Genomic DNA, 23010 nt, shown 5'->3' on the forward strand with positions numbered 1-23010 from the left:
AAAATATATACAGGAAACCACTGCCTTCCAAAAAACAAGCATCTGTGTCTTTTTGGGGGGCATGTCGTATACTGTTCAGGAAACCAAATAAACCTCTTGATGGCAGCAGCATTCTCCAACAGCAGTCCCCAGGCGATGAGACCCTGTGCTAGCAAAAGCGTTGTGGTTTCCTGTAGGTTTAGCAATCCGATGACTTCGTTCTGCCAACTACATCATCCGAGTAATTCAACAAAAGGCTTTATTACTATTTAGTTGTAACAGAGATGTTTACAAACCACTAAGAGGCGTTCTTAGACCTGGAGCTGTCTTCACTTGGTGCCGTAACAGCGGGTTGTGTTTCAATAAGGGAGGAAAGAGTTAAGGGCTCCCATTGGCAGCCTGCTCCTTTTGTGGTCAGGCCTCTCTTTCTGGTGGGGGGTAGCCCCTTCCTTGGACCTGTAACAAACCATAACTCATGTCAGATGGAGAGAGAGCTATGAGGCGAGGTGGGGGGAATGGGTTACTCTCTCCCTTGAATCCATTCAGGAGTAAGAAGCTCTCCTCCTAGTCTCTTCCTTGCAATCAAAGCCCTCACTTCCAGTTTTTTGCCACCAAGTGCCTCACTCTTATAGAGAAAGAAGCTAGTATGTCTTAAGCAGGCTAAGCTGTGATGGAGTGGGCTTGTCTACACATTCATTCATGTGCTTTAGGCAATCACGTTAAATCTAGTACCTCACAACGGAGGTACGAGAAAAATGTGCATACGCCTATTTTAATGTGCATTAGTGAAAGAGCAGGAGGTTGTTGTGACACTTTAACGCGCGTTAAAATAGGCTAATGCTCATTAAAGCACACGTGTAGACATTGCCCAGTGACACTTTCAACCAGCCTTGCAGGATAGACATGCACTTATTAGCCTAATTTTAAAATAGACTTGCCTGCCTTTAGCCCTGTTGCTTGGGGATGGTGGTAGGAGTGCAGATGCTTGCTTTGCAAGGTGAAAATACCCTCAGCCTGAGTGGAATATTGCAAGGAAGAGTGACCGCAGGTCTTGTGCTGAGGCACTATAGGAAGCACGCTTGACTTTGCTTTTAGGCTTCTAGCAAGACTGAGGCTCTTTCCAAAGAAGTTTTTTAAACAGCAGGTTAGGCAAACATTTGTCTAGGACAGTGGTGCTTAACCTTTTTGTCCCACCCTGCTCTGGTCCAGCCATGCGGGGATAGCGGGGGCATGGCCTAGCCCTGATCTAGCCTTAAGGGATGGAGGGGCTATGGCCCCATCCAGCTGCATGGGGGACTAGGGCTGGATAATAACCCCATTGGGCTCTATAAGGTTTTGGAATTTGGCAGCAGGCGAGGGATGGCTGTATTAAATCCCACTGTTCCCCCCATTGCCAAATTTCCCGACCCGTGGAGAGCCCCATGGGCCAGATGCCATAGGTCTGAGAGCTTGAGTTGACCTACAGGCCAGGGGTTGAGTACACCTGGTCCAGGGGTTGAGTACACCTGGGAGGCTGGCAAAGATGTGATGCCCTATTTTCCTATGATTCGGTGGTGGCCTGCCTGTTTCAGGTACTCGGGGTCTTTATGACCAACATCTCTGAGAAGCAGTCTTTGCAATCAGTTCATGGGGAATGACGTTGAGGTGAGCACTGATGCTTGTACCTTAAACAGGCTTTTGAGACATTTCAGGAGCTGGCTACGGGCTGGTCTTCTCAAGGGAATCCACTTTCAGCTATGTGGGCACAACTACGACAAGGGCAGAGATTGGATTATTTCAGCTGTGTTAATGGCTCCTGGATCAACAAAACCCCTGAGGACAAATGTGATGCAAAGCAGCTCTGTTCTGCGCGGTTTCCATGAAATCCAGGCAGTCGGCCCTTCTGGGTAGCTTCTGTGATGCTCTGCCTAATGGGCCGGCACATCTCAGCAAGCGTGCGTCATGCCTATATCCCTATACGCATGAGGTTTCACTCCTGAGGGCTCATTGTGCAATAGCTGATGACAGAGGACGGCGTGAAACCATTCCAAGTTGTGCCTCATTGCTGGGACTGAGCTTCTGTGAGCATCAGCTGCAGAGGCGTTTTACCCGACTGAGGGAGGGGCAGCACAGATGCCACATCGGGGATTGCAGCACTGTGGCATCTCAGGGTTTGTAGTGACAACTTTTGCCAAGGAGAGGCAAAACAGTGCTGTTTCTCAGGTTGAAATGACATGTAGACCATATTAAATCACTTAAAAGGTGAGCATCTGCACCATAAGCAGTGGGGGGAAATATTATTTTGGGGACCCCCGCCCTTCCCTTCTGCAGGCCCGTTGCAGGGCTGGCACACGTTGGTGCTGTATATGTCAGCGGAGAAGTGGCTGCACACCTATTGGTGCTGGGCACTGTGGGACGGTGGCACTATGGTGCTGCTGCTGTCACCGGCTGCCCCGTTAGCCCCAGCTTTCTGCTGCCTATGACCTGCACATTAAAGCTTGTTGACTCATGCAAGTCCCCTATGAGCATCTAAAAGTCATGCCACTTCTCACACGGGTTAACTCTGAGCTGTGCTACCTAGCTTCTGTTATGGCAATTTCAGTCTGCTCTTCAGAGATGAAAGGAGCAGTTTGCAGTCCCCCAGTGTCCCAGGATGCAATGCTCACAGCCCCCTTCCCATCCAGAGCAGAGGGAGCTCAAGTGTCCTGGCTCCTAGTTGTGGCCCCGCTCACCAGCGCTCTGGAGGCAAGTCAGAGCTGTGCAGACAAGATACAGTTTGAACCCTCAATGTGAGCCTGCTCCCAGCGTGCCCTAACTTTAACACCGCGTAACAGCCCACAGATTTAGTATGGTCTAAGTGTACCGGGTAACTTCACCCTCAGTGCTTGTTGAATGACAACATTACACCGCTTTAAGTAGTGGTCTGAAGTTAAACCAGTGTTTGCACACTCCTATTTGGATTTAAGAAACATCAGTTAGAAATAGTAGGGGTGCACCGATAACGATTTTTTTGGCCAATTATTAACCAGCTATATTGGTCAATACTGATTCATCCATCTGGTAAGTCTGGGGGGGGGAAGGGGCATGGGGGAAGGAAGGGGCATGGGGTTGGGGGGTGTTGGGGCAGGGACAGGTGCTGCCCAGCCAGGGCAGGGAGTGGGACAGAGCTGCGAGTGGCTCATCTAGGCAGTGCAGGAGGGCAGCTCCCACTGCTGCACGCACCCCTGGGGGAGGCGTGGGGGGCATGTGCCCCACTAGATTTGTGCATAGGACGAGGGCGGGCTGCCTGCTGCAGGCCCAGGGTCAGGGGCTGCACTGGCCTCTTCCCAGTGGGGGGACTTGGCTGGAGCTGCACGCAGGGCAGGCAGTGGCAGCGCTGGGAGCGGGGCTATGGGAATATTGGCATAGCTGTAGCCCACCCTCCCAGTGCCACCCACTGGCAAGAGGCCTGTGCACCCCCCAGTTCTGAGCCCGCAGTGGGCAGCCCACCTTGCCCCATGCACAAATCCAGGAGGCACACGCCCCCTATGCCTCTCCTGGGGGTGCATACAGCGATGGCAGCCGCCCCCTCTCCCTGCCCCCCATGCCTCCAGGACAAGCCACTCGTGACTCTGTCTCACTCCCGCCCTGGCTGCCCAGTGCCTGTCCCTGCCCCTGTCCCAGCCCCAGTCCCCTCCTGCACTGTGGGGGTCTCAAGCTGCCCCCCCAAATCCCTAACCTCCCCTATGCCCCTTCCCTCTCACAGACTTACTGGCCTGACGCTGTTCTCCAAGCTGCCCAGCTGCCTTCCTGGCTCCCTGCACACTGCAGTCACCCACATGCACGCAGCATTTATCAGCGATATTATCGGCTATGCTGGCCAAAAAAACCTGATTGCTAATAATGTCAATTTTCCTTTTATCAGTGGATCGATATATCAGTGCACCACTAAGAAATAGTTCTCTCCAGTGTGCGCTGCCTGGTTTAGCTACGTTGGTTTTAAACCCAGAGTTACCAAACAGGTGCCACTTTCTCATATAAGCAATGCCTGAAGTGCCAGTGTATTAAGGGGTGCCCAGTAATATACTGGGCTATCTCTGTATCTCCCCTAGATAGTATCAGGCTTGCTGAAGAAGGAATCCCTCTAATAAATCCTAACACTGCTGCACCTATGAAGACTTTTGTTTAGCTCATGTGGTCAGAGGCTGACTTATAGCCTCACTGGAAACCAAAAAATACCCCGATCATAGATTTGCTGTACTTGGATGGAAAACAGTAGCAGATGCTGTAGTATCCTGGGAGGCAGGTGGGAATCTTTTGGCTGCAAGGGGGTTTGACTACAAACAGTGGATCTGACTTAGAGAAACTTGGAAGATATTGATGTTCCTCCTTTTCTCATCAGACTATTGAGTCACTATTTTCTTCCTCTAAGTTAAATATTTTGCAAGAGAGGACGGTGGGGTGCTGGGCAGAGGGGAAAGTTTATCTGACTTGGCTTTCTGTCCCCTCCATCTCCAGAAGTGGTAACTTCTTACCTAGTCCTGGTAGGGTGTGAAAGTGGAGATGGGGGTATAACTGTTTCATTCTCTTCTCGGCATAGTTTCTGGAAAACTGCCCTTCGCTCTTGAAATCGGTGTCTGTGGAAAACCTGCTACGTGGAACAGAGAACGGTGCTCAGCAAAGCAGCACCAATTTAAGGGCGAGAGCCCTGGAACAGATGTTTTAGGACCAGGGGTGTCCTGTTGCTATCAAATAGTCATTTGAATCTTTCTTGGCCGTGGTGTATTGTGTAGTAAGAAACATGGGGGCTTCCCCTTATGAGTGAAGATGGAGCTGGGCGAGTGAGCTCTTGCAGGGATTGGTGTGGTCTGCTCTGCAAGAGGAGGCTGGCCTGCAACACAGGCTTAGAGATCTCTGTAGCAATCCCCAGTGCTGCACACAGCTCAGGACACACTGCTGGTTTAGGAGCAAGCCTAATTCACTGCAACATCCTCCCTAGGATCAGCTGCTGGATCAGTAACAAGCTACTGGTACCAACTAATGCAGTCCTCTTTTTAGCTGAAGCGGTTGCAGTGCTAAGAGCATCAAGTGAACACCCTCTGGCCCCATGCCTGAAGGCTCATTACAGGAGCTGTAAGTAGCAGGGGGTTGGCCTAGATGACCTATGGAGGTCCCTTTCAGCCCCACTTCCCTAGGATCCTGTGATTCTCAACCAGGGTGCCATGATACCTTGGGGTGCCTTGAGATATCTTCCCTGCACAAGGTTGCATGTACAGACATGATTCACAAGATGAACCCAAATTTTCCATATAAGAATTGACAGTGCATATTAAAACCATTCTGATCTGCTGTGGTCTTTTGGAGGTCTTTGCAACAGTGGAATTGCTCTGTTATTTTCCTATAGTCAAAAAGTGAGTGAGAACTAAGAGCTGAGGAATGCCTTGACTATCAAGAGGTGCCTTGAGGCTATGGAGGACTGCCTCAAGTCCTAAAAGGTTGAGAACCACTGGCTTAGATGCATGAGAAACTGCGCAGGGACAAAGTGTACATGCAAAATTGCCAGCTTGTGTCCTGCTAATTTTCTTTCACCAGGGATCGAGTATATCAAGAGCACAGCAGGCACGTCTGTAGACACGCACGCTTGTCACCTTTAAAGTGCTCGGCAGGCTTTCCTCCCCATCCTACTGCAGCTCAGCATCCTGCTGCTGCCCTGTGCCAGGCTCCTCTTGGAGTCACCAGACCAAAGGAGTAATTGCGGCTTGATCTAGCACAGCGGTGCTCAACCTCTTGGCCCTGTGGGCCAGGGGCTGTTTTGGGCCCCGCTCACCAGGATCGGGCCCTGTGCTGGTCTTGTGTGCCAGGATCAGGCCACAGGTGCCAAGATCAGGGCCCTGTGCCCAGCCTTGAACACTAGGATCTGGCTTTGGGCTCCGCACTGCCCCTGCCAGGCCCTGCATGCTGGGATAAGGGGATCGGGGCCCCGTGCTGTACCCCTACATGCTGAGATCGGGGTCTTGCTCTGCCTTCCTGCTAGAGCCATGCTCTTTGGCCCATGGGTCTGGAAATTTGGCAGCAGGGGGGCATTGCCACCAGTCCCCCACCACCAAATTTTCAGACCTCCAGGGAGCCCCACAGGCCAGATGACCTGGCACCCCTGATCTAGCAAGATCCCTCTTACTGGACTAGCAAGGATTAAATGTATTGTTAAAGAGGAGGTGCTATAGCTTCACCTGAATTGCAGCGGCTTCCCAACCTTTCCCACAGCAAGGCTGTTCCTCGGTGCCATCAGCTGGTTTGGTTGCCTCTTCAGGACGGGGAAGTGAATCTGGCTCTTGGAGCTGAAGCTCTTTGGAAGAAATAGGAAATAAAATGGATCTGGAGAGAGGTGAGTGTGATAACCAACCCTGCTCGATAATAGGACGGGGAAGTGTCCTGCAGGCACTGAAGAAATGTCATGTTTTCTGAACCAGGGAAGGGAAGGTGTGGGTGAGTTAGGATGGGAAGAAACAGACGGGAACACAGAGGAGGTTGACCTGCAATAAAGATAATAATACAGTCTCACCAGCCCTTGGCATCCAGGATCAGTAGCTGGGTGCCAAAAAGCATGCGGCTTTTTAAAAAGTAATAAGCCAACTTATTTAACTTGTTTTCTGAGCCTCAAGGGTACACTCCTTATATGCTTTCAAGTTTCACGAGTGCTAGAAACATCCTATGTAACGGAAAGCTATGATTCTCATCCAATCACATGATGAGAATTGGCCATACCAAGGAGATTTCCTTCCAACTCCCCATCCATGTAGGAGTCCAATGCCTAGTTATAATTCAGGAGTGCCTGCCTTTCACATGAAGATCTTGGCACTCTCCACCCGAACCACGACTTTGATCTCTTTGCTTTCACTTCACGAGCAGTTCACACAAACAAATATTGACGTACGTATTGTTGGTGACCAATCGCACGTTACAAATTGCAAAGAGCCCAGGTGAACACAACCTGGACAATAATTTGTTGCTGCTGTTTCTCCCAGACTAGAAGCCTGTATGGATATAAGCAAGCAGGACATGTATGTGAACCGAAACCTAGTCATGCCAGTGTTCATGAAGAGCAAATTAAAATGGGCATAGCAAGCTCAAAGGGCAAAGAAATAGGATTTCTTGAAATTTAGTGTTTTTGGGGGTTTTTTTTTGCAAATCTTGCTTTGCTGTATGCACACTGCGGTCATTGGAGACTACAATATAATCCAAGTAGAACAGTAATCTCTCAATGTTCAGGACTAAATGCAAAACATATCCTTACAGCTTGGCTTTCCCTCTAACACACGTGCCATTTCTATCGTTACTTCTACAGGTAGAGAAAGTAGGAAGGAAGAAATTTGTGGCGGGGGGAAGGTATTATTTTGTTACTGTTCTTTAGCTTTTGATTCTCAGATAATAGAGGAATGGGAGCCCCAGAAAAAACACAGTATTTGTATTTACACACACACACACACACACACACACACACACACACACACACTCATTTATTTCTATTTCATAGTTGGAGAAATGGAGGCCTATAGATGAACTTGAGACCCAAGGTCACACAACACAGGGCACATCTACACATGAATTTAAGTTGGCTTAAATTTAACGCACATTAAACTAATGTGTATTAAGTGGGTTTTAGCAGGTGTCTATGTGTGGTGGGACTTGGGATGGATTTTAGTCCCAGGTCGCTTCAGCCCTGCCATGTGCCGCTGCGGCCACCGGCGGGAGCTCCAGTCTCTGGACACATGGCTGCCAGCACTTGGCAGCCATGCTGAAGCCAGAGCCAGCTGCCAGCATTTGGCAGCCATCTTGGAAACATACCTTTGCCCTCTGATCCCTGGCCAGCCCCTTCTCTGCCCAAGAGCCAGGTGCCCAGCACAGGGGAAGCATGCAGCAGCTCCCTTCTTGCCCACCTTGCCTTCCTGCATCAGGGCTGCTTCTGCCTCTGCCAGTGATGCCCAGCACCCTGCTGCTCCAGCCCGGCCCCTGCCAGAACTGACCATCGCCCTATGCTCCTGCTAGCCATGGCGCTGGCCCTGATGACCCCAGCAAGCACCCCCTTGCCCAGGTTTCAGGAAAGTCATGCATCCAACAGCAGGAGCCAGGGCACTGGCTATGGGAGGCCTTGGCTGAGCCCCTCCTCCTGCACTTCCCGTTCCAGCCCACCTGTCCTGCTGCCCACATACCCCCTACCTCCTGTCCACCCCCAGCACCACTCTCAGGACAAGCACATGGTTGGAACAAAAAAAGTTTATTATCCTAACAACAACCACCCCCATCCCTCCCTCTTCACCCTCAGCAAACAGTGCCCCTCCACCACCCGCTCCACTCACCAATAATAATAAAAAAGGCTTATAAGTTGCAAACTATATAGAGAGCAGGCCAGCTCGGGGGGAGGAGAGGCACCTAGCCAGGAGTCCTGGGACTGGACTCTAGCCAGCCCCCTAGTGGCTGGGCCAACCCAGGACTAAATTCCCTGCCTTAATGCGGAGTAACACGTCTACATGTGCGTTCTTCTGCATTAACTAATCCTGCTTAAATTGATACTTGGTTTGGGCAAGTATCAAATTTAGGCTCACATAGCCTAACACTGCCATTTTTTGGCTGCATTAAGGGTATGCACAAATAGGAACGCTCCCCTAATGCTGCTTAAATTAGGCTAATCTGCATTAAATGACCATGTGTAGACATGCTCATAGAGAATCAACTGTACAGTTATGACCAGATTCCAGGAGTCCTGATTCAAAGTCATCTCCTCTAGCCACTTGCTACCTCATTCAAAGCTGTGACCTTGATCTTCTCACTTTTAACACCCCAAACATGGAGTCCCTTCCTAGTCATTTCTAACAATACATGTCTCTCGTGTAATGATCATTAGAGAAATATTTTACCTTTCCTACTTGTTCTTTGGTGAAAAACTTCATGGGGGTGTCCACTTGGGGACTGTGAGTCAAGTCAGGAAGGGGGTTATTGGTCGCTATCAATGTTGTCTTGTCTTGATTAAACTGTGATGATATGGACATGAGAGCTGTGTACTTTGTGCGGTTATCAAGACATTCCTGGAACCTGTCATTGTTGAATGGTACAAAGTACTTCTCCTGTATGGGGCCAAAGTAGAGAATGGATTTAGAAATGCCAGCTGTGTGTATTTCAGGAGATTACTGCTTGTTCATACAAATGAGAACTGTATTTCTGAAGAACATGTACAATGGTCTAAATACAGGGTATGCTCGCCACTGCCTTCTGCTGGGTAGCATGGGATCAATAGAAAAACCCACTGCCTACATCATCGCACTGAGTGATGATCCCCCTACCCCATGGAGGAGTTAGGACAAACTGACCCTGGGACATTCAGAACTGCAGCAAAGATTCCTACTAGCTGACCCACGGTAGAAACTTCTTTACCTGGAAAGGTAAGAGCTGAAAGATGAAAACTTTGACATTAAGGAAAAATGGATCCATCGACAGAACACAATTGACATCATGAATAAATTCCTTATCCTGGACCTCACATAGAAACCCTCTGGCTTTGCTTTACCAAGGTGGAGCTGGACAACACTGAACAGAGTTTGTACTGGACAAAGTAGAGGTAACTACGTGCTACACAGATGGGATTTTATTAAAGACCCCAAGTGTGAGTGTGGTGCAATCCAAACTCTAGCACATATCATGGAGGAACGTCCTATTTATGATTTTAATGGTTGCATTGAAGATCTGCACCAGGCTATTGATGATGCCTAGCAGTGGGTATCAAATCTAAACCTGTCACTCTAGCCTTTTCCATGGGTGCCATTGATTATAGGCTGCTTCTAGGTTGTTCTGTCATTCAGTTGCCATATCCCATATGAATAAATAAATAAATAATCTGGAAATAGTAATAGCCATGAGTTGGCTCACAAGAGGATAACACCCTAACACTTGCATTCAGGACTGGGGGAGCCAAATGCAGCACGTACTACAGGATGTGAGGTGAAGGTATCATTTGGTCGCATCAGGTTGGCTGCACAGATCCAACCTTGAGGCTGGACTACTGCAGCGCATCCTCCATAGGGCTGCCCTTGAAGGCCGTCCAGAAACTGCAGAACGTGGCATCCCACCTTCGGATGGAGACGGGTTGCCAAGAGCACGTAACCCCAGTGCCTTAGGGCGCCTATCCATGAGCAGCAAGGCTGCTCCAACGTTGCAGTGGAGCAGACTCGATTAATTGAGTCTGCTGGGGTGTGGTAATTACCGCGGTCCAGCAGCTTCCAGCATCTCATGTATCAGCATCCCTGAGGTTAAAAATGGAGGCAGGGCACTTTAGCTAAAGCTCGTTCAACTGGCTATAGTTGAAGCGCCATTGCCGCCATGTTTAAGCCTGGGGATGCTGATACACGAGATCCTCTTTGTGCTTTAATTAAAGTAGCTCTTGACGCTGCTTTAATTAAAGTGCCTCTCCCCCACTCCCAAAACACATGTACAAACACCCCCAAGGTCTGCACTGCCTCCCAATAGCTTTCTGGGTGCAATTCAAGTGCTGTTTTTGACCTGTAAGACACCCAACAGTCTGGGCCCTACATACCTAAGGGACCACTTTACACCCAATCACGATCCCTAAGGTCACCCTAAAGCCAGAGGCGTAACAATGCGGCTGCAGCAGCTGCTGCACACAGGGGCAGCAGCAACATCTGGTTGCCACCGGGGCAATTGCACAGCTGTGCTGACAGCTGTTCCTTCTGCTGCCTTCCCCCGACCCCAGTTGGTGCCCAAGGTGCGTGTCCTGGTCACTCCACCCTAGTTGTGCCACTGCTGAGAGCAACCTCCTGTAAGTACCATCGGTACATCCGGTCTGCTTGGCCGAGACACATGTGAGGTTGTTTTCAGCACTTGCCCCTCTGCTAGGGTTGCCAATCCTCCTGGATGGGCCAGGAGTCCGCTGGAATCAGCATCAAACTCCTGGTGACTATTGAAACCAACCTGGGAGATTTTAATAGGATTTTAATAGGATAGTTTAAGTGGGAAAAATCTCCCTGAATAGCTTCAGTCAGAGTTGGCAACCATACCCCGGAAACATGGTCAGACCTTCCTCTTTGGGCGAGTGTTTAGCAAACAAAGTTGGGCCGGGATACTGTTTAGCAAGTCTCTCTCTGTTTTACTATGACAGTACAGTTCCCTTTTAAGTTGCTTTGTTCTCCTGTTGTTTCTCTGCCATAATCGTTATTCTGGCCTCTTTCTGCAAGCAGCCTGAGCCTGTCTTGGGAAGGATGTGGGGTATTGCAAGCCAACAAGTAAATTATAAATGTCCGGTGCTGTGTACAGAGCTATATTTGTTGCAGCGATACAAGGTGCTTTCAGGGTCTGGTGCGGTCACCTAGGAAGGAACTCAGCTAGACTTCCCCGATCGGGGCAGATCTGCAGCCGGGAGCGTGGTGGTGTGGCTGGACTCTCATTTGATAGTGGCCTGCTGAGAGGGCAGTCTGATGTGCAGAGAGCTGGAGGAAGGAGTTTATTGCCGAGAGCTCTGGAAAGCATCGTGGATAAATGGAGACCGACCTTAACTGCTCTAATGGAAAGACCTCTCTGAAGGAAGCTGAGCAGTACCAGAGTCTAGACAGCAAACTGTGAGTATGGCCAGGAGGGTCCAAGCAGGGAGAGGCCAGCAGAGCTGAGGACAAGCCTGGGGAGAGCTTGAGAAAAGGCACCGCAGCAGCAACTGATTGCATTTGTCTTTGGCTCTATGTTTGCTGTTTAAGCCATGGGACGTGGAAGTGGCTGAAGAGGAGGAAAGGAGCTGCTGAAGATGCTCCACCGAGGGGTCTAGATTAGTGCTGTACTGGTGGGTTGACAGAGACCCTGCAAATGATGACCAGGGTGTCAGAGACAGGGTAGAGAGGCAAGAAGCCCGAGAGACTGGGCAGAGCCTCCTCTGGTTCTCTGGAGGCAACCTCCCCCAGCATAATAGTACCATCAAAGGTATGGCAGGCAGGACAGGGGGTACCCAGAGATGCCAGGGCATAAGGAATGGGATTAGAGTGGCCACATGGAGGTGCCATATGCTGCTAGGGGTGGACCCATTGCAGGCACCAAGACCTCTGAGAGGTCTCAGAGCTCTTTAGAAATCCCAGCTGTTAAGGCATTTCTTCTTGTTTTGGGAGACATTTTTTTTTTTTTTTTAATCTGGACTCTGAAGAGTCAGGGAAGAGACAGTCGCTTCAGGGATGAAGAGTAGAGGCATGTTAGCCATCTGGGACATCTGGTATTTCCTTCCCCCACCTGCCTTATTTGTGAATTTAGTGCTGGTGGAGGCTGCAGATTGACATCCAGCCCGATCCCAGCTAGCAGGGTGGGGTGGAGGCCCAATCCCAGCATGTGCAGCCAAATTCCTGGGGCCCAGTCCTTGTGCCCAGGGCCCAATCTAGCCCATGTCACTCATCTGGCCCGTAAGGCTAAAATGTGGAGTGCCGCAGCTGTAATACGAAGCGGGGTTTGCTAACAAAGAGTGAGACCCATTTCACTTACCAGATCGGGAGAGAACGAATAATGCTCCTCATACTGTAAGGTAAACTTGCTCATATTCTCCTAGATCACGCTATGAAATGAAAATAATGCAGTTCGTTACTGAGCATGGCAGCAGAAGCCCTTGTCACAGCAAAAAGTGCAGTGCTAACCTCTGTGGGCATTGTGGATAAAAAACAAGGTCCAAAGGGTACGCACAGGCACCAAAACTCCTGCCAAAGGTGTAGGCAATTCCTGCTGTTTAAGGCAAACATTGGTGACAAGTAATACTGTGGCTTCCTTTATAAGTAGCCTGGGAATGGTTAAGTAATTAATAGATATCCTTAAAAATGGTTAATCAGCTGTAGTGTTGCTAATACTTTGGAAATGTTTATAAAAGCAATTTTGTCATTGCAATTATAGCAGTCATGGAAACCATGGATTTGGATAAACACTTTGAAATCTTTCAAGTGATTGTCAAAGCTCATCTACTGTGCTAGATTCTTTATTTCATATAAAAATGCATAGCACATCGCATGCTAGCAATCAGCGCACCCACTGTGCTCTCTAGCGGTTGTCATTAAGCATCTGTAACCCAGCTAATGAAAGAAGTGGGTATGTGCCAATGAAGTTGGAAATGGCTTTAGCAAGTGTACCCAAAGTAGGAAATATAAATACTAAGTAGAGAAACAAAAGGCTTCCAGATAAGGTAATTCATGGCATAATGTTTTGTATGACCTATCGTGTTTCCATGGATCTCAAGTGAAAACAAGCTGTGACAGCTGTTGTGGGAGTGCTTTCCATAAATGGAAGGTCCGAGCACTTGAATCTGTGCTAGAAAGGGCAGTTGAAGGACAAAAAACATTAAATATGATATTTCTATTGAGGCAGAAAAACAGTTGCATTGCAGAATAGATGTTTATTGACAGACTTTTTGCACTGCTAGTGTCCTACTTTGTGTCCAAGACCAACCCTTCTACGACGAGGGATTTATGAAAAGCATTGGTGTCAAGTCTTGTTGGGATCAAATACAACAAATGTACTTATCAATGCTGTTAGAAAGTCATGTGAATGGCCTAGAAGAATGATTGTGAGGTTGTCTTGGGGTTAATTTTGCTGCAGGCGAGAAAACAGATGCTGAAGGCTGTTATGTCTAAACAGTTGTAGACTCCCAGAAATGTAGGACTGGAAGGGATCTCCAGAGTTAATGTAGTCTAATCCCCTGATCCGGCCAGGATCAAACCGTCCCATGTACATCTTCGTCTAACCTGCTCCTCAAACTACATAATGAATCCAGCTGCATAACTACAAGGCATGCTGCCCAAGGCACCTTGTAGCATTGGTCATGCTATTCTTTCGCTGACACTTCATACAGTAGAGAGGAAAGGAAGCAAATTTGGAATTTGAGTCTCTTCTGATAAAACTGAGTTGATTATAGGCATCATGAACTTCAAGACTGTGAGTCAGACAGTGTGAGTTCAGAAATACTGTATTTCTTCTGAAAAAAAATCGTTGTTTTTGTTGGTGACAGCACTGCATGTCGGGCAGGAATATGGGAACAAAGCAGGGTCCGCATCCTGTGCATTTGCTCAAGTTAGCGACTGATACAGGGAGAAAATACATTTGTTGCATGAGTAATTTATTATGGCCCTAAAACAGGCCTTTACTGCTGCAGAGCATGGCATCATCAGCACCTCCAGGCAAAGGAGAAAGTGCCCACAATACCACCTTCGTTCGCATTCACAAAGTAGAACTGCTTGTTTGAAGCTGTCTTTTACTCCAGCCTTTTCAAGGTGTATCGGAAATCTTTTGAAGAAGAGCTTGAGCTAAGTTGTAGCTCACTTAAGAGTTTGGTCTCCTTGTGTGGATCCGCAGAAATATGTAGTGATATTTCAGCAACAGAAGTATTTACCCCTGGTATAAAATCATAAAATTATAGGGCATCTATATACATGCTCCAGGGGGGTGGTGGGGGGAGGGGGGTGCTCTCTTTCTTCTTCATGGCAGCCTTTCACCTATTTGAAAGCTGTTATCATGTGCTCCCTGAATCTCCTTTTTGACAGATTAAACCTACATAGTTCTCTCAAATTTCTCCTCCATGGCATGCATTGCAACTAGAGGTGCTGAGTACACGGGGGCCCAAGGGCCCTGGCCCCCCTGGGGAAGAGGGCCGTCACCTGAAATGCATACAACTTTCCACATGTCATCTTAGGCCCCCTGCCAGCAAAAATGAAAGTTGGTGCCTCCGATTCCAACCATATTAGCATCTTTATTGCTCACTTCTGGATCTTCTCCAGTTTCTCCATGTGCTTCTTAAAATGCAGAGGCTGTGCCTACTGTGACCTACTAAGTGCTAAGTACAGCAGTATCAACCCCCACCCCGCTCCCCAATGTCTTACATACAATACTTTAGGTATTGCATCCCAAAACTGCATTTGGTTGTTTTGGGTGACTGTCCCATGCTCCTAACTAATGTCAAACCTGCAATCCACCAAAAACCCCAGGTCTTTCTCAGAAATGCTACTATCTAGCCCATAATCTCTTGTTCTGCATTTGTGCACCTGTTTCTCCTTCTAGCTGTCTTTGTTGAATTTAATTCAGTTATCTAGTGCTCAGCTCTCCAATCTATTGCCATCCTTTTGGATTCTCCTCATATCCTCGCAGATGTTCACAAACCATCCCAGTTTTGCATCATCTGCAAGTTTGATCAGGAAGCTTTCTATTACAGCAGCCAAATGGTTTATAAAAAATATTAACCAATGCCGGACCCAGGACAGACCCCTGTGAAGCCTCACGTGAAACTTCCTGCCACTGATCTGTTTATAGTTCTTCTTTGCTTGTGGTTATTCAGTAATTCTGATAGCAATTCTATCTATCCCTGCATTTCTCCAGTTTACTTCTGAGAATGGTGTACAGGATTGTGTCTAAAGCCTTACTAAAGTATGGTTGATATTATGTCTACCATATTTACCACATTCGCTTTATCCACCCAGACTAGTTACCCTGTCAAAGCAGGAAATGAGGTTGGTTTGGCATTGTAGTAGGCTGCATATTTCAGGGGTTGCAGCCCAGCTGCAGGTGGGAGGAAAGTGATTGCAGGCCTGCCTAGGGGGACTGGGCTTGCTGATGAGGATAATTGGCTGGCCCAGACGAAGTTAGAAGCTCTCAGGGAAGGAAGCTGAGGGGAGAGAGGGAAGACTGAGAGGCTGGAGACTGCAGCAGGACCCGGGAAAAGACCGCAGGGTAACTTCCTTATTGTTTGTACTTGATGTTCAATGTTTTATGGCTATGTTGCATTCTGTGGGGCAAGTTTGCCCAGGAAAATAAAGACTGTGGTGTGCTACAGGCATGCTTTTAGAAAGGAGCATGCCTGTAGTCTTGGACAGGAAGTGTATGACAGGGTGATAACGTTTAGAGGCTAAAATGTACCCAAACTGGAATTTGGCTAGGAGGCTGGCATTAGGATCTATACTTTTGCAAAACAGCCAAGGTGACATTGGGGGAGCTTTCCTCTTTGCCTGGAGGTGCTGATGATACCATGCCCTGCAGCAGTAAAAGGTTGTTTTATGGCCAATTAAATAATTGGTTACAAAATCTACATCCTGACTAGAATGCAATGAGGAATGAATCCGTTCACCCCTGTATGTAGAAATTTAGGGCCAGACCATATGAGGAAAGAGAGAACCTAAAAAAAATAATGGGTCTAGCCAGATTTGTACCGGTTGTCACTTTGGTTGCTTGTATATTTTCATCTTCTTTCCTGCAGTTCATTTTTTTTTTCATTTATTCAAAGATCCTCAGATCAGGGGAATGTCTATTCATAAACATGTCAAGTGCCTGGCATGCTTTGAGGTGTAGGTTGTAGCCGTGTTGGTCTTAGCTTGCTGAGAAGAATTTTTCCAAGTATAAAAGATATCAGGTTAACCGAAGAGCCTTGTCTGGCATGCTTTGAGGTTCTGTACACCAAGTACATAACGTAGCTCAAAATTGCCAGTCTCCTTTCACTTAAGGGATAACATTTTCTAAAAGAAGTGAACAGAAGTCCAGGTCCCTCTGAAAGGCAGTAACATTGGTACAGTTCACAGCTGCTTTGCCAAGGTGGAAGGGGACCATACACTCTATTGAAAACGATGGGATTTAGGAGCCTGCCTCACTTAAACATTTCCCCCCAGCCCACCAAATAGTGATGGTTTTCAGTGACTGCCGAGCAAGCCTAGTTTCAAACTTGTGATCTATAGGCTAGCTTCTACACTAACTGAATTCAATTGCAAATGTCCCCTGTCTTCAATAGTTCACATCCTATTAGTGAGAGATTCTATAATCAACCACGAATCCTTGGTGCCGTCTAGTGGCGGGGAGCTGGATTTTATTCAATATTCCTTATCCCTCATAATAGAACAATTCTCCATATATTATACAATTGTCTCTGAGAAAGATGAAAGAAATAGGGTACCATACCTATGTGCACATCTGGGGGAGAACCACAGCCCTGGAGGAATGGAAACACCTAGCGGCTGGTGGATTCTCCACTCCCAAATGTGTTCCTGGATAAACTTCCAACGTGGGTCAGATGTCAGGTGGTTACATGACATCATAGAAGACTGGTGAACCCAAGGCTCCATCTATAACTTGGCAATTATGACATCCTTGTGATTTCTTTTCTTTGGACCTTGAGGATAGCAGTGGTTAGGGCCTGGGACGTGGATCCAGGACAGCCTGAGTTCCCAGCCCAGCTCTGCTAGTGGCTTGCTCTTGTGTAAAATCACTTGGCTTATTTCTGCCTCGGTTTCTCTCTCTGTAAAATAATACCTACTTCACAGAGGTGTGGTGAGGATGAATCAGATAAGAAAAGCAAAGCGCTGATTTAAAAAAAAACACATTTTTTTTAAAGGAAAACTTTTTGTGTTCCCAGACAAATCAATTCCAAATGCGTCAGTCATTCAAGCGCCGATGCTGGGATGAGTTGGGAAACTTGTAAGCGCACTCAGAAAAGAAGGACATAATGGGACACAGATGGCTTCTTTGGGCCAATCTGATATCTTTTATTACACCAACTCAAGTAGTTGGACAAATTCTTCTTAGCAAGCTTTCGGGTATGAATACCCTTTGTAAGACTGAGGAAGCACCTGCAGTTGGTGTGTGTGCTCTTTCTGCATGGGATGAATAGTAAAGAAGTCAGAGGCTGGTGTGCGTGCAAGAAAGGCAGTCAGTGCAGATGTAAACTGAAGAGTCAGAGCATTGGTGATGCATAGCAGGTGCACGTGCAGCCCCTGAGATTAGCCGTGCACCCCCTGGAAATGCCAGCCGTGAAACCGGAAGTGCTGGCGGAAATGCACTTCTGGTTTTGCTGCTGGTGATTTCGGGCTCAGCGATTGGCCGCTGAGGGACCTGTCAGTAATCTGGTGCCCCCCCAGACTTGGGAGGCACCAGTCACCCGTGAGTCAGAGGGTGAGAGACAGGTGGTGGGAAGGGGAATGAATGTAGGACCCCACAGACCACCATACCTATCTGCACAGAACCAGCAATCACCCGAAACACACCAAGACAGCTGCGATATATACAGCCAAGCCCTCGGATACCACCGAATTTGCACCGAGGACAACACCCGGGATTGCCACCTCACCGATCTCAAAAAGGCTTTCACTCAACAAGCTTGCTAAGAAGAATTTTTCCAACTCTTTGAGTCGGTCTAATAAAAGATATCGGATTTACCCAAAGACCCTTGTCTAGAACAGGAGATGCTCTTGTTCAGGGCAGCGGTTGCTGTTACTCACACTTCTCCGCTTGCTCCAGATGACTCTCTCTCTCCTTTTGGCCATGAGCAGCTGCATTTCAATGGGGAGGCTTTGTCATCACCATGCTTTAAACTACAGCGCTCAACTTGGGCTCAAGGGAAGGAGCACACGCAATGGTGGAGAGAAGTGGCTTTCCCCTGGAACGTGCCGTGACCTGGCCCATATTTGCTGAGAAGGGTGACTTAACTAGATGGGCCCAGAAACAAGGCCTGGGAACTCCCAGCATGCCCTGGAGAACTTCATTTCTAGAGATTCCCCAGCCTATGAACCTGACATGCAACTATGAACCGCTCGCTTTAAACCTGGGCAAAGGGAACGTCTGTACGTTCTTACCAGATGTATCCGAGCTTTGGAGAGAAGATAAAGTCCTGTGCAGTGAGCACCTCAAAATGATCCTGGGAATGGCTATTTTTTATGCAGATCCTACTGCCTGGGGCACTTTTAGATACAGGCTACAACCTGCTGGTCCACCTTGGGTTAACAACCCAAGAGCTGACTGCTTTCTGGCCCAATCCTTAGAGGCAGCACTGGGTCCCCAACGGTTTGAAGCTCTCCCAGCCCCAGCTGCACACGTGCTGGTTGAAGGGGTGCTCAGCGTGTGATGCTGTGGATCAGAGGACAACCTGATCCCCAGCTGCATGCCCTGGCAGTGATGTGATGGGGGTCAGCCAGGAGAAGAATTCAAAGAAGGAAAAAAAGAAAGGGAGAAGCATGTTATTACAAAACAGAAAGGCAGTGATGATAGGACCAGTCGGAGATACAGAAATGTGGCACAAGACCAAGGTTAAAGTGGAAACGCAGAGAGAAAATGAACCATCTGGACCAAATTCTGTCTTTAGCTACAACCCACTGAACTGGATGGGCTTGCATGGGTACAGCAGATGGCAGATCAGGCGCCAACATTTACTCCGAATTAGCAATCTTTCTTGTTAATGTTTCAATACTTTTCCTGTTTCTATTAAAAATAAAATCCCTCCTGCACTCTGCATTTTTAAGGAGAAATTAATTCAGCTGAAGAGTGCCAGATTGCTCCTTCTGAGCATTGCTGTCTTATATTTATTCTTTCATGACCTGAGCACCAAGCGGTTCATTTATGAGTTTGTTTATACTGTTCCCAACAAATCTTTAGGGATGAGGAGATGTTTCACAATACATGTCCCATTTGATCCTTGGCCTCTGTTAGAAATGCCAGTAACAAGATTGATCATGATGTATTGCGTCGGAGAAGTAGACATCCAGTCGGAGGCAGCCATACTGAGGACCTCCAGTGTCTCCGTGGGCAGATCTAAGATTTTGCAAAGGGGAAGGTGCAGGTCATGGGGCACATCATTATATATAACACAAGATACATTTTCCTCCATTTAAAGGGAAACTAGAAAGTTTACTAATATACCAGGGGGCTAGCATGGTATTATTCAGTTTAAGATCAAAGCACAAACCAATATAACTATGTGAATGTGCACTAATTTGCTGAATTCATATATTAAGTTTAAAAAGATAACAAGGGAGGTAAAAGAGAGTCAACACAGTCAAAAGATATTGTGATTTTGGTCTGTAGTCATGATAGGTAATATATGTTTCTTATTCATGTATTATTCTGTCATCTTCATATATTATTCTGTCATTATTCAGTGGGGGCAGATGACAGAACAAGGAGCAATGGTTTCAAGTTGCAGCAAGGGAAGTTTAGGTTAGACGTTAGGAAAGATTGTCTCCCTAGGAGGGTGGTAAAACACTGGAACAGGTTACCCAGAGAGGTTGTGGGATCTCCACCCTTGGAGGTGTTTAAGACCCGGGTAGACAAAGCCTTGGCTGGGATGATGTAGTTGGGGCTGGTCCTGCTTGGAGCAGGGGTTGGACTAGATGTGACCCCCTGAGGTCCCTTCCAACCCTCATTTTACAAAATCTAACCTTGAGCATCTGAACAGTGCCTCCAAAACTTCACTACCAGTCATTTCCACACCTGACTTAATATGACCACACCTGACTGGACTGTTTTTAGCTCTAGCTAAAAACCTTTGCAGGGCTGCAAAACAGAAGAGAGACATTACCTGCAATGGCTAACAGACTGCCAAAATTGTAGAACAAAGGATAGTTTGAATAGAGGAAGATCAAGACCATTAAAATGGAGAGTGGATTGTTAACAACTGTGGTTTGGAGGTAGTCTAATAGGTAATAAGCTCTGAGGTCAACGATAATGATGTCATGATAATGATGTTAATGTGCCAGGGGTGTAGGTTGTAGCCGTGTTGGTTTAAGGACATAGGCAGACAAGTTTCTTTGGGTAAATCAGATATCTTTTATTAGACCAACGTGAGATTTACCCAAAGAACCTTGTCTGTTAATGTGTCACGAAGTCAATCAACTCCCTCGGCACTATGCAGATAGAAAAGCTGCTGTCCCTCCCAGGCAGTTGGTTTTAAAGCTTAGGTGGAGCAGGAATAAAAGAAACTCCCCAAGCTTCTGCACCCCCCTCCCAGATGCAACCCTGGACACCTGCATCAGTCCATGCTTTGTCCAACAGCACAAAAAAAAGGCAAGACTTGTTCAGGAACCAAACAGAGGTGTCTGTGGTAGCCAGGACTTCTTTGACCTTCATGATTCCTCTGTCACTAGCCAGTCTTCTCTCTTTGCAAACACTCAGGCTACAGAGGAGACTGGGAAGCATCTTCATAATTGCCTTTCATCCTAAATAGTCAGAATTTGCCGTGATCCTTACCTGGCCCCATGTTCTCGAAACAAAGCACAGTAGGGACTTTTGTCCGAAAGACCACAACAGGTCAGGAAGTTGCAGCTACTATGGATACCCATTTAAAATCTCTGGGTTTATCTTGTGACTCACATATAAGGGTTTGCACACCTAACAGTGCTAATATAGCACAGCACGTTGTATTGCCCTCAAAAAGATCTCACAGCACCATAGGGAACCACAGTACACTGGTTAAGGATCACTGAGCTACAGAAAGCTACAACTGGTTGATTTAGGGGATGTTGGTTGTAGCCGTGTTGGTTTAAGGACATAGTCAGACAAGGTTCTTTGGGTAAATCTGATTATCTTTTATTAAACCAACTAAATAATTGGAGAAATGGTTCTTTGCAAGCTTTTGGGTACAAACCTCCTTCTTCAGGCATAGTATGTTGGTACCCAAAAGCTTGCAAAGCATAATTTTTCCCCAACTATTTAGTTGGTCTAAAAAAAGCTATCATATATTACCCGAAGAATCTTGTCTGCCAACAGGTTGATTTAGGAACCCATTTGTAACTTGGTGATTTGTAATGAACCGTGACTTCCCGGGGTGCTGTGAGATCCTTTTGAGGGTGGTACAGGGTGCTGTGCTATATTAGCACTGTGACACCTATACACGATTCACAAGACAAACCCAGAGATTTCAAATAGGGACCCGCAGCGTTAAAACCATTCTGACCTGTTTTCTTCTCTCTGCATTCTTTGCAACAGGAGAAATTGCTTTGTTAACTTTCGATAGTCAAAAACCAAGGGAAAAAACAAAGAGCTGATGTTTTCCAAGGCATGCCTTGAGTCTAACAAGGGATGTCTTGAGTCTGAAAAGGTTGACAGCTGCTCACTAATGGATTATTATTGCCCCCTTGTGGATAAACTACCATCATGCACTTTAAATACCCGATATCAAGCAAAGCCTAATTCTGAGCCTGGAGTCTTTCTAGGTATTTAAGTGTAACAGGGCAATCTGGCCCTTTCAGTGAGGCAGCCAGCCCTGAGGCAGAAGCCCAGCTGTGGGGGATTAGCTAGCAGTTAAAAGCCCAAGAGGAGAGCGAGAGAGCGGGAGCAGGCAGTTGGGGAAGGAGCAGTTTGTGTCCAGAAGGCAGATAAACTCGGCAGAGCTTGCTTCTAGGAAGATCCAGAGCTGGGATGGATGCAAGGTGCCCAGGGGGTCTTATTTATTGCAGAGGTTTATATCAAACTCTTATTGCAAGCGTTTGATATCCAACTCTCCTGTTTGTTCAAAGGCCAGATGTACTCAGCCCGCACCCAAGTTTCTTGATCTCCATTCCCCTGTGCAGGTAGGTTTCTTGCACCCATGTCTGATCAACCGCTACATCTCCTGAGGAAATCTGTATCTGGAATCCTGTCTTGCTGCATCTGATTCTGTTGCCTCCTCTCCAAGCATTGAGATGCCACCAAACAGTCCCAAGACTAATGAAGTTTCCCCTTGATTGGAGAGAAGCAGCAATGGACACAACCTGAACACACAGCTCCTGTCTCCATTTGAGAGCAGCGGGTTATTCCTGTAGCCCATATTAGACAGAGCTGCCCCTGCCCTGTGGATAAGGATCCCCACCTGCCTCTGTGCAGTATTCAGCTGTCACTACAGCTGCATTTCATCATGGTCTGGCCCTTCTCTGAGCTCTGGCACATGCTGTTGCTCTGTATAGCACGACTGCATCTGGTATGGCAATGAAATCAAAAGGATTCATAGCAACCTATACTGTTTTCCTCCCATAGATTTAGCTGGCACAGTCTGGCTTATGACATTTCTTCCTCTGATTTATTAATGTAGTGTAAGATAAAGTTAGAGCAGACACTACATGTGACAGCAAAGCCCATTAACGTGTATCCTATGTCATGCAGCACCTTTAAGCATCACTTCTAACTATCTCAGATACTAGCAAGGTCTTTGCTGGATCTCCACAAAACCCCTTTGAGACAGCAAAGTGCTATTATCCCCACTTTACACATGGGGAATGGAGGCCCAGAAATGCTACGTGTTTTACACAAGGTCGCACAAGAAGTCTGATTGGA

General features: G+C 47.3%; 1 protein-coding gene across 4 annotated transcripts; it reads right to left on the reverse strand.

Moving 5' to 3' along the window:
• Window positions 1-215: 215 nt before the first annotated feature.
• Window positions 216-17018, reverse strand: TSGA13 (testis specific 13). Of its 4 annotated transcripts, none has more exons than XM_019487628.2 (6): window positions 16894-17018; window positions 12460-12529; window positions 8853-9059; window positions 6168-6283; window positions 4473-4585; window positions 216-435 (listed from the first exon to the last, which is right to left on the reverse strand). In XM_019487628.2, exons 2-6 carry the CDS (start codon window positions 12511-12513, stop codon window positions 278-280), a joined length of 648 nt encoding a protein of 215 aa, XP_019343173.1. In that variant the 5' UTR covers window positions 12514-12529; window positions 16894-17018; the 3' UTR covers window positions 216-277. The 4 variants fall into 4 exon arrangements, with proteins under 4 accessions (XP_019343173.1, XP_019343176.1, XP_019343175.1 ...); XM_019487630.2 differs by lacking the exon at window positions 16894-17018 and adding an exon at window positions 1644-1727 and having other exon boundaries at window positions 350-435; window positions 12460-12652; XM_019487633.2 differs by lacking the exons at window positions 4473-4585; window positions 16894-17018 and adding an exon at window positions 1644-1727 and having other exon boundaries at window positions 350-435; window positions 12460-12654.
• Between the last annotated feature and the right edge of the window lie 5992 nt (window positions 17019-23010).

The sequence above is a fragment of the Alligator mississippiensis genome, chromosome 4 (assembly GCF_030867095.1).
Source record: "Alligator mississippiensis isolate rAllMis1 chromosome 4, rAllMis1, whole genome shotgun sequence".
Classification (NCBI taxonomy): Eukaryota; Metazoa; Chordata; order Crocodylia; family Alligatoridae; genus Alligator; species Alligator mississippiensis.

Coding starts and splice junctions, on each gene's coding strand:
- TSGA13 (XM_019487628.2), bottom strand. CDS start 12,513: ATGAGCAAGTTTACCTTACAGTATGAGGAGCATTATTCGTTCTCTCCC. Junction 6,284..8,852: donor CCAAAGAACAAGTAGGAAAG/GTAAAATATTTC, acceptor TTTCTTCCAAAG/AGCTTCAGCTCCAAGAGCCA. Junction 4,586..6,167: donor GGGAAGCCGCTGCAATTCAG/GTGAAGCTATAG, acceptor TCCACGTAGCAG/GTTTTCCACAGACACCGATT.